This window comes from Bombus pyrosoma, linkage group LG3, assembly GCF_014825855.1.
Source record: "Bombus pyrosoma isolate SC7728 linkage group LG3, ASM1482585v1, whole genome shotgun sequence".
NCBI classification, from domain to species: domain Eukaryota; kingdom Metazoa; phylum Arthropoda; class Insecta; order Hymenoptera; family Apidae; genus Bombus; species Bombus pyrosoma.
In genome coordinates, this window is record NC_057772.1 from 12255792 (window position 1) to 12268028 (window position 12237).

General features: G+C 38.1%; 1 protein-coding gene across 1 annotated transcript; it reads right to left on the reverse strand.

The window, feature by feature from the left end:
- Positions 1-6611: 6611 nt before the first annotated feature.
- Positions 6612-12030, reverse strand: LOC122566100 (vicilin-like seed storage protein At2g18540). The gene is made up of 4 exons (XM_043722845.1): positions 12006-12030; positions 10957-11503; positions 8477-8658; positions 6612-6841 (listed from the first exon to the last, which is right to left on the reverse strand). The coding sequence occupies exons 1-4, from the start codon at positions 12028-12030 to the stop codon at positions 6612-6614; spliced, it is 984 nt and encodes a 327-aa protein (XP_043578780.1).
- Between the last annotated feature and the right edge of the window lie 207 nt (positions 12031-12237).

Genomic DNA, 12237 nt, shown 5'->3' on the forward strand with positions numbered 1-12237 from the left:
TGACGTGAAGTGGATCCTCGAGGAGGCGTCCGCAGTCCACGTGGCTTGCCTGCTCGTTTTTCCAATTGCTCGCGTCACCCTCTTCTCCTCGGTGCAGGTTGCCGTTTGATTTCGACGCGTTTCCGCTCTGTTACCGTTTAAGCCTTTGTGCATGTCGACCGTGACGAGGGAAAGGACTCTCTATCTCTCTCTCTGGCTTCTTGCTGTTTCGCTTTATCCTTCTGCCTCTCTATCTATCTCCTTTTCTCCGTTACCCTCTCGAACTCGCCGTTTAACAATCACCATTGGGACATTACGAAGGTAGTTGGTCGCCTGGATCTCTGAAGTTCTGTGTGTGCGAGTGACGTTTCGAGTGGAGCCCTTTCCAGCAAGATCTGCGCGTGACCTTTGCTCTCGAGAGAAAGTACCGAGGTTACGTCGACGGATTTAATTAAAATTTGACTGGAACTTCAGCCTGTTCAGAGCTCGCCCGCTCGACGACCTTCGCCAGGAAGTTTTTCGGCAGTTTTATGAACGTTCTATTTACGAGGGTGAGGGAAATATTTTACCACGATACGAGGTTATTGATACGATGAGGTATTAAATTGCGAAAGAGGGAGCACCGAGTTTCCGCTTGACTTAGGCCAATGGACTCGAATGTCCTCCCTTACACGGATACTCACCCCTATTCAAAGCGAGTTTATTATACGGCTGTGGTTCGCCGGGGGTCGAGGGATGTTCCGCCTTACTATTTTTTCGCTCATATTTCATTCGGTCCATAGTAAAGGTATTATATTCTGCATGAAATTTCTCGACGATAGGAGAATTTTAAACTCGTTTGGTAGCAGTTTGCAGTTATTTATGTACCCTAGACGTCTTTGAAGCGATATCTTAGCGACAATGAAACCTATACCTTTTTATCCTTTTGAGAATATTACGTTGTATCTTGACTCGTATACACGATATCCGAAAATGAGTAAGAATTTGGTCCATATTTTATAGAAGGAGGGATGGAGCTGATATCGACAGTGAAATCACTTAGAAAAATATGATAAAAGATTTTCTTACAGATTTATAGATCTGTGGAAAGAAAAGAAGTAATAACTTTCGCTCGTTATTTTACTGTTTGGTTCATAATAGATTAATGTTATTTACTAGAATCAAAGTTACGTGAGCTTTATATGTATTGAATAAACTAGAAAAAATATTCGTCAATGTTGAATCGTAAAACAATATCCTCACGTTCGACGTACAAAAACCGCGCATCTCTCATCACCTGAGACAACTGACAATTATTAATAGTAGTTGGCATAGAATTTGAAAGAAACACCCGAAAAACGAAAAGAATACAGATCGAGATAAACGATCGGTGTAAGCAGCTGTTCGAAAAAGTTGGTGGCATTGCTGTGCATCGACGTGTATAAAAAGTCAGAGGTGTAAAATACCATTCGGCGTCAGCTTTCGTAAAAAGCGACGAACGAGTCGGCGGCGTACCCTATAATTATTCATTTAATATCGGTGAGCTACGGAAGTGGAGCAACCAGCAGTAATAAAAAGAAACGCGGCAAAAAAGTAGATAGATGTTCGTGAGGTACCGTTGCCTCGAACGAAACTGTATTACCAACAGTTTCATTCATTGCCAAGGAGATTTACGAGACGTTCTAACGGCCGACGAGGCAATAGACTTCTCGTAATTAGCCACTGTTTCTTTGTCAGAGCGTTAACTTTTTATTTATTTAGTTCAATCGGATCAGAAATTGATCTTGGACGAGTTTCGACAGATTACGTTGCGTGTATACATGTAGGATGCTCGCGGGACAATACTCGTGGGTACCGTTTGAACGTTATAAATAATCCTCCTCCATCTCTGGATTCCTATCTTTTTCTTTTTGCTCGAATCGTTCAATCTCGGAAATTTCTCTGGGTTATAAAATAAATCAACCAAAACGAGCGGTGATGAGAATTTAACGCGTCTAGTCCCGTTTGTCATGTCGTGGCTCGAGAACGATGGATCTGTGGTTTGATACTGCATATCGATCGTGAAAATTTATAGTAGTTAAGGATTGTTGAAAGAGGGCTCATTGTTGTGAGATGCAAAATAATTGGGATAAACATGCTTCTTTTTAACGTGTTAACCAGGGAAGACGGATTCTGTGTAATTGAAGACTTGAGAATTGTGCCATTGGTGCATATCTCTGTAATGAGCGTAGAAGGGCTACGATGTGATCTGGAAACGATCTACAATCTGCCTCATGTCTTGTGCAGTTCGATATTCCAATTCCTTGCAATAAATTATGGTTCATCTTACATCTTTGAATGATACACTTTGCAGTTCCATCACTCAGAGTCCGTGCTGATCCCACGACTCTGACTTCATGAAGTTCAGTATCTCACGACCTCACAATTATAGGTTGATGGAACTCAAAAGAAAATTCTATTGCCTTGAGATTGTTCTATTGTATATAATTTACGGCTTCGATGAGCTGCAACGCTGATCTGTTAATAGCTAACTTTTCTAAACTTAACCAATCGTAATTTTGCAAACTGATTTTCTCTATCAAAACTTTCAAACTATCAAAAACAAAAATTTCTCTATCAAAAACATGTCCAATGTTTATTACTTTCCTTTATGAAATTTATTTTCCAATTAATTTTATTTCTATATATATTTATTTGGTCGTGTCTATTTTCGAGATCAGATATCATTGAGCTTACAAATTATTGTTGTCAGATCTTTATTCCAGGAAATAATTCAGACTAATTTCCAGTCATCACGATGCAATGGTCGATAGTTTCCATTGTGCACGATTCATTATCGCAAATTGTCTGAGCAATTTGATTGTCAACGATAAGAAGACCTGCGAAGGCACGGGAACAGAACATCCTGGGGTGTTTACAGGTGCAAATTGCAAGTCGACGATAAATACAATTTACAAGGTTAATGACCGTTAAACTGCCGGGTTTCGTCTCTGACAATTATACCAAACAACATAATTTAGCCTTATTATGTACGCCTGGGTGAATCAGATTCCCTGCGAATAAACCACACTCCACTTATCTCTCGTGTCAAATCAAATATTTGTTTTACTCCGAAAAGATTGAAAATCTACCGATCACGATAAAAAGGTGTTTCATCCGTTCACGTACTTAATTAAATTAAATTGGCATGTAGTATACATAAATATGTCATCGCAGTCAAATGTGCGAAAAATTATAATTCTGATAATTGAAAGTTTTAAAGCAAAACCTATATTTATGGTCTTTTATCATTCTTCAAAATGATGTTCATTTCTGATTCCAATCTTTTCTAAGAAAATATCGATCGTATTAATTGTATAGTTACTGTTAGGGTTACGCAAAGAGTTGCATTTAATTAAACCACGAAGATGTGCAGATAATCGTCGAAACAAGAAAGATATATAACAGCTCGATTTTCAATGGAGCATCCTGTTTGATTGGCCAGGCAAAAAGAGAAGGAATACTCAAGGTGTACGTGCGTCGTGAAATTTCCGAAGTGTAGAAACGAGCTTCTCGATCGCGTTTACCGGCACTTTTCACACCGCGCACGACGCTCAAACTGTTATTCAAACAGTTAATGTTTGAGAGGTGTGCGAAGCGAATGCGCGTGTTTCACTGTTTTTCTTGTTTACGCGCCTCCGGCGAAAAGAAGATTAAATACCGCATATTCATTTTCGCGTCCGACCACCATTAACCATAACATCCTGTCTTCGTACATACGTACATGTGTACAGACGATCGAAAACACTGGCGTTCGTTTTATCGCGGTTCACAGTAGCGCTCATTGTTCCGTTCCTCGAAGCGACTAACTAATCTTCGCCTGTTATTTCTCGAAATTAATATAATTTCGCCTAATTGGCTTCCCTTTGTCCCCTTCCTCCAATGATTGGGTATGAACTGTTAAATTACCACTGGGAAAAATGATCGATCGTGATTTCATCGAGTATCTTTGATTAACTAATTAACTTTATCTTTGTACGGTGAAAAAGTTCGTTAAGCTAGCTAGTTAGTACTTTGTAAACTCGAATTATACTTTGATGCGTGTGCAATGTGCAAAAAACCTTTAATATTATAGATTATATTTAATTAGATGATTATCTAAACATGGAAATGATTATGTTCTTCAGATGCGTTCGAACAGGCTTATTGGAAATTCATGTTAGATTACCATTCTGTATTTACATAATTGAAGTTTATATACATATTGTTGCTTTCGAACAACTTCATCCGTTGTTTTATGCATTGTCGGAATTTTAACAATCGATCGTATCATCGGATGGAATATTCAATGTCATTAGATGTATATGCAGATAAGCAGTAGTTTTCATTTACAAGATTACGATGAATCGATTTGTATTAATCATTATGATACATACCAAACAAACCTATCGATCCCTTCCTTTATAAAACTACGTAAAAATACATAAAAAATATATAAGAAATTGAATTCTGTATTATTTACCTGAATTATCGTCTTTTATAAAAGTACAGAATTTGCATTAACGTTAAAAAGAATTTTTCTGTTTCTTTATCCAGAGATATTATACTCAGTAGTAATATGCCTAGTTGAAGTGTTTATAAAACGATTAATAGGAGAAAATTTTCGATTCTTCGACATACCAAATCGCAGTTGTAGTAGTGACCCGGCGCGGATGTCTGAAAATTCGCACGGTTCATGCAAATCGCGGCTTCACCGTCCAGGATAATCATCCTGAATCACGCAGGCGCCAAGGGGGCCATCACAAGCGATCGTAGCAGCGGCGGCTGGTATCATCGACGAGAAGAGATCGCGGATCCCGTGAAACGAATGGTGGAGATGAATTCGCGGCTTCTGTCCCGAGGAACCTTGACGCTCTCTCACCTCGTCCCTCCATGCTCGAAGGATAATTCCCCATTTCTAGGAAACGTTTCGGTTACCGAGCGCGACGATTAGAACGAGCAAGGGCTTCCGACGACGAGCGTTAATGAGAGGTACTTGAATTTTACGTGAATTCGCGTATGCGTGGTAGTCTCGAGGACGGAAAACGTTAAAAAGAGAAGCGAAGAAAAATAAAGAAGAAAATAAAGGAATGGAGTTTTCGTGGACATAGGTAATAAGGACAAACTAGTATTAATTTGTTAATTGTTATGTGGAATATTCGATTCAAAGAAAGTAATAAAGGTAATATATAAGCAAACAGAAGTAAAGGAGTTTTATAAGCTTGACAGATTGACATGTTATTCAAATAAAAATTGGCTTTAAGATAATTACCTATTACAAGAGATTACAAGAGATAGAGAGACAAGTAATGGGTATAAAAATCACAATGGCAGAAAAGGATTGTCTCATTCTCTTGAGCAAGGTATAATCTCGAAGAACTGAACAGTTTGAACCGATAACACTTTTGAATAAAATTTGATAAAATTCTTATCGAGGGAAGTGCATATGCTTGAAGATATTTTGTAGAGACAGAATAATTTGGTAATAATAAGGCAGGGTAAATGTGATGAGAACACACTTGCAGTATACAATAGAATACATTGAACGGCCCTGTAATATAACTTTGGTTATTGAATATTGGGCAGATGACCATCAAATGTGTCAAAGGACCAACCGTCACCCTAGTAATTATCGTTTATTACCGATGGGTCCAATTTCGTGGTATCGCAGGTACTTAGAAACTAAAAGTCTCATTACCTCTTTCCTCTACCATGTACACAATTTACACAACCAATGAGATGTAATAATTCCTTTCCACTCATTAAATATTCATATCTACTTGAGAAAATTCATAGACTCTCGTTCTCTCTCTCTCTTTTTCTCTAATAGAGGATAAATACTATATGATAAAATATAGAAGGAAATAAAAATAGAATAAAATTCAAGGAAAGGGAGGAGTTCTCGCGAATCGTGAGACCCATTGGTTTCATCGCTTCCTGTTGTGGTTTGAATCGCTGACAGCCGTGTTCCGGCGTTCCTCGCGGGTGCGGGCGGCGCGGTGCACTGATAAATGAGAAATTCCCGGGGCCGATTTTCCTCGGTCGTATCGATCGCAAGGAAAGAGTTCAGGGACCCCGGCATGGCTGTAACGTCATTACGAGAAACACGATCCCGGCCCGAGCGAAATTGCCAGTAGTTTTTCCAACGCGCGCGCTCCAGGCGCACGGAAACACCCTGGAAACACACGATTCTTGTACGACCGATTCGTGTGCATCGAGGCCCTCTCGCCTCGGTGGCACTGTGTGCGCAAACCTGCCGCAAACGCCGACGAATCTCAATGCGCACGCTTCCAGCCGCGTATTTATGGACATCTGCGGTTACGTTTGAGATGCTCGCTTCGAGAAAGGATCGCAGATACGAATCTTCTGCTGGCTTGCAGAGACACGAGAAAGATGGAGAGGAAGGTTGAGAGAACGCCCCGAGCGTGTACGATGAACAGAAGCGATTTGTTTCTCGATGTGCCGCTCATGCGAGTTTTCAGTGGCCGTCCTTTGGTGCTACCCTCCAGGCAAGATATGATGGAAAAACCGGAAACTCGTTCGGAATGACCTGTACCTTCGAGTGAAGTTTCTTTCGATTGTGAGTTAAGTTCTGAGATAGAATTGAGGATTCTTTCACTTTTTTTTTTTTTTTTTTATTTTGTTGATGGGTTGGTGAAGAATGGAGAAGCAAATATGGAAGAGATGAAAGGTTTCGTTGCACTGTGAGGTCTCTCTTCCGATAGAACTGGGGATTCCTTCTTATTGTGTTTGGGCTTGTAGAAGAATCCATGCTGAAATATGGTAGGAATGGAGCAATATGTTCTCTTGATCGAATTTTCTGAATAGTTAGTTGGAGGTTGTTTAGGGATATTAGCATTCCGCACTAAAAATTGGTTGCATATCTAAACTGTAATAATGTTAGGTAGGAAGTTATTACTTGCAAACATATGTACAGAATTTTATTATATGAACCATCAGGTTTGCAAGTATTTGCTGAAACAACCAAGCATAAATATCGAAATTACTTTCGATTTTCTACGTATCACAAATCATGCGAAACGCATAAAACGAATAAAAGTTAAAATAAAGTATCTACAAAATTAAGTTAGTAACCACCGAAATTCACAAGACAATAATAAATATCGTTTGAAGGTTGAAATTGAAATAAAATTGTATTTTCGAAAAAATTTTTATCAGAAACCAACTTTCAGTTTTCGTGGAAAAATATTTTATCATTCTTTCAAAAACAAATTAGAAATACTTCTCGGTAACGAACATTAAATCGTCCATAAAATACGAAAGAAGATTTGAAAATATGTCAGACTCCAAGCATTTGCACGAATCTTCTTAACAGCAGCGTTTTGCTAAAGCGCGTTGAAACGGCGTGCCATTGAAAGCGAGTATTTTTTTCTAAATACTCTTTTTCTCGGTAACGATAGATTATCATTAACAGGCATAGTCTCATAGTACACGGAACGGCGCAAAAATAATCGCCTGTCTTTTTCCAATCACGCCGTTTAAACGCAGCGCGACTTGAATAATATACACGTACCACGCGTCTCTACTTACATGACGATTCCTATCTCTGTTGAAATTCCACGTGCCTTGACCACACTCTTTCACACATTCAAACCTCATTTCCTTCGATCAATCCTCGATGACTCATTTTACCGCATCTAACTCGATCCTCTCGTTAGAGGATCGCACCTGCACGATAAAACCATGGAACGTGCACCGTCGTGATACCAAGTCCTTGGATGGTCAGATTTTCGATCCTGGTGTTAGATTTCTTTAAAAAATAAAGATTAACGTCCCATGTGATTTTGAAAATGCTGCACGATCGTGTATGTAAGTTCCAGCGTGGAATGTGAATTGCGAATATTCCAAACGTGGAGATACATCTAATCTTCCATTAGATTTTTTCGTTAATCGCATAACGAGCTTTCTAAGTTTAAAGTTTTAAACTCATCCGTAAGCTGGTATTGCGGGTTTCTTGTCGAAAAAGAAGGACAAAGATTGGATAGAAAAAGATCAGGTTGGAAGAGTTAAGAACAGAAAAGAAAAAAGGGAGAAGAACGGTATTAGTCAGTTGTCATTATTGTTAACTTGAAGAAGAACTACGAATAATAAAACCAATATATCAGATAATTTTATTTTTAATCGGCGGCAGATTAATTGTAGCTGAAACATTTTATCTCGGCGGATCCAATTATATGTTATTCAAAACATCAAGCGGATAAATTTGACAATTGTTACAAACAGAACGACTTCTAACGGTATCGTTTTGGCAAGATACTACTCTACTTTATTATCCCGGATAGTGGGATTCAATACCGTACCGGATCGCTCCAGCATCCGTTACATGAATTAAGCCATTATATTTGGTGCCCCATGGGGTCTCCATAGATTATCAATCCAATCACACAGCCCGTTCGTTTTAAGAAGTTCACGGAACGGTTTCTCACTATCTTCGAAGGTATACGACCTTGCACAGAGATTCGAATAAGGAGTTACGTACCCTCGAGGATCATATTTTCGCGATCTGCTATTTTCCGAGTCGCTGCCTGGATTTGATAACGCTGCTCCTTACGCTCCAAACGATCCATGGATAAACGATTGCATATTTCAGGCGATATTGCGCCGTTCATGAATCCAGATATTGCTTTTAAACAGAGATTTTCCGGATATGACGGTCTCCAACTGTACGGATATTTATTTCGTAAAATATTAAATAATTCAAATTGTAATACATATGTATATGAAATATGTAAAATGATTGCTGCACATAGTCGACGTTTGTTGTTCGTTTTATTCTGAAATGTTTTCCGGTGTATCAATTTACTTTTCGCTGATTTACTTTTTGCTGATAATTGAAAGATTTATATAATAAACATCCACAGTCTTGAAGAGATCCTACGTGCAACTTTCTTTTGATTTTAAGAAGAAATTATTATTAGAAAATTTATGATCTGATGAAAGTGAAACTTATTATTATGTAATATATTTATTCACGAGAAAGAAAATTTATCAGAAGGGAAATTGTTAACACGAGGAACAGTTAGTTTCTCGCGATATGTAGAATGACTATGTCATTATGGTTTGCCGTACGAATTTACGAAGCCAGGTCAGCTGTACGTTAAAGTATAGTTGTAGCGAGGCAGAACGAGGCAAAAGGCGACTTAACAAGCCTGTTATTGTTGCGATTACGTTAATTTACCGCTATCGATGGCGACCGGTCGTGATGGTAATGAATAACCAAAGACGTGATTATATGTACTTCGATGTCCCTGTAGTATACTAAGTAGTTTTACTAGCTGTTTTCAATAATGCAAAGCAATTTAGTACTTCGTTTTTACATCGTATTTTATGTAATTGCTTCTCGTAATTAGAACGTGTTGAGAAGATGATGTAGTCTTTAAAGTGATACATTTTAGGAGTTTAATATATAGAATTTGACATCAAAATTGTATCAGATAACAAGTATTATGTTCTCTTTCTTCGTGTTGGAGGATTAATTGAAAAGTAACGACAGCAGCTCACGGCAGGTTAATAGGTACGCGATAGCTTATTAGGGGAACAAAGTATTCTTCATTATAGTGGTCGGGGAAAATACTAGATGTAAAAGGAAATCAAGGTATAGAAAACGTAGCACAAGTGCTATTTTTAATATTCTAATGTTTAATTAGAATATTAAATTAATTGTATTAATAACTTTAATATATGAATGAGCTGGGCATACCGGTGTAACTTCTTTTCTCTTGAATTTGAGTTTTGTCTGAAACATTTACGTTTCTTTAGGTAGATGAATCGTAGATGAAATTAACGGTACTTGTTAGTCAAAATTAAAGTAAAAACCAAACGTCGAGACTTCAAACTTAGAGAATTCAGAGAGAATAGAGAGATTAGAGATTAATATTGAGTATATACATATAACTGTTATTACATTATTATTTTATTATTAAACATAGTTTTCATCGCTTTTTAACACTGCACAATATAAATTCTGTCTGCGACTCAATATTCCAGCAGTATCCTATAAAACATATTTTCCATGGTTTAATTTATGTAATCCATTTCAATCCACGTCTGAACTCTTATTTAGTAGCAAAACTAACGGGTATTCCACGAGGATATGCTTTAACCACTTAAGATATATCATTTGATAACAGGCTTACGAGGCCCATCAACCTAACCCAATGGGTTTCCAGAGATGATGTAATGGTGGATTGGTTCGTCGATGATTTTCTTAACAGTCCACCGTATTCCATATCTGTCACAAAATGGCTTATAGTATGTATATATTATCAGTCTATTAAGTTAAGAGCCTAAACTTGTTCGTTATCGGTTTGTGTCGCTCACTCAATGTTCTTATTGGCTCACGTTGTTGTATAGTGAGCGATAAGAAAGCAATATACTTGCAGTATGTTTGCATACAAACAGTTTCGAACATTCATGCAACTGTAGCGAGGAAGCTGAGCTATAAAACCCGGGAAAAACTAAAAGAAACACGTTATGACTAGGACATCTGCGATCAGTTGAGACGTGGACAACTGTAGTTTGAACGTGGAGTATACCAGACAATTTCAAAAACCATCAAGTCCTTCACATAACGAAATATTTGCGATATTATGAAGATATCCTTATAATCGAAGTATACGCTTTATTTCATCTTTGACTCATTAACTTTTCTTACATTAACTAATAAGAACAGTATAGTAGTTTCTAGTTATTCATTCGTTGGTCTATGTTCATTTATTCATCAAATACAGTTACCAAAGTTATTATTATCTATTCTAGTCCGTGCCTTTCGGCTTTGGACGAACTTTCGATTTACATTTCTTACATTTATTGTATTGCACTCCTTAGCATATTCTTATCTCTAGTCGCTATAACTAATGACTATAAACTATTGCAACTTATGGCTACACATTATTGTCCTTTGGTCTCTTTCCTCCTTGCTGCGCTACCTTCCTGTCCTTCTACCCCGTCTTGTATTGCCTTCTTTTCTCTATTATTGCTCTTAAGTCCCTTAGTCCTTCCCCAGTCTCATTCAATGTCTTTTCCATGCCCTTTGCTCCTCCTGTTATTTCACATTCCTCTATTACATGTCTCAGGTCCTCTTCTTCCCTTCCACATAGTCTGCACCTTTTTTCTCCCTCCTTTTTCCAATGTTCCTTCGCTTTGGTCTCGTTTCCACACCTGAACGTGGCTATCATTTTCCTGTCCTTCCACTTCATCCTCCCTTTCAGGTACTTTGGCGTCTCCTCTTTGGTTATGTTCCTGTAGTATCTGTTGTATCTGGATTCCCTTATCCTTTTCCTCCTCTCTTCTGTTTCTCTCTTCCTTCTTTCTTCTACAATTCGGTCTCCTGTCCACCTTTCTTGCTCTCCTCCTGCTTCCCTCTGTGTCCCTCCGTTTCTCACCTCTTCTAGTTCCTTCTTTCTCTTTCTTGCTCTTTTCCCTTCCTGGCCATTTCCCCAGTTTCTCTCTCTCTCTCCTTTATGCACTCTTTTACCAGCTGCTTTTCCGATTCTAGAGTTCTTTCCTCATACCTCGCTGCTCTTTTTAGTGCTTTTACCTTGATTTCTTTTATCTTGCACTCTTTTGTCAATATGTAGTTTAGTGTTGTCCTGTCTAAATCTAAGACGTACCATTTTACGTACCCTCTTTTTATCCTATCTAGCGCTTCTTCCACATTCCAGCCCCATACCTCTGCTCCAAACAGCGCCACGCTATCTACTAATGCTTCAAACATCTTCATTCTCCTCTTGTAGTCCTGTTTGAATATTCTTTCTCCCACGCTCCAAGTTACCAAAGTTACCAAAGATTTCCATTAATCATGTGCTATTGGTACGTTTATATTTATTTTGGTTCCTAATATTAATCACACATCTATCAGATTCATCTATCAAAGCTTGTCTCCTAGTCTCCACAAACCGCACTCAATCAACGCCTCATTCTTTGATTTTTGAAATTAGCCTACACTAATTTGCTTATGAAACTTATAACTTCCATTGACGATGAAACGTCAGTTCGTCAACATTTACCTATTCTTTTATACTTCTCTTCCATACTTATGGTAATAATACTTGAAGGTTACAGTCTGTAGGAGAGTACACTATGTCTGTACTCTCAAAGTACACTAATCACAACTTTCCTAATCACGGAATTCATTTCCACATTTAAACATTTCACGCATTTTCTTTCTAATTTCCATCGAACGTCTGTCAATTCGCGACTCCCGTCGCCCCAAAAAATGGCAATGACACAATCGTGCCA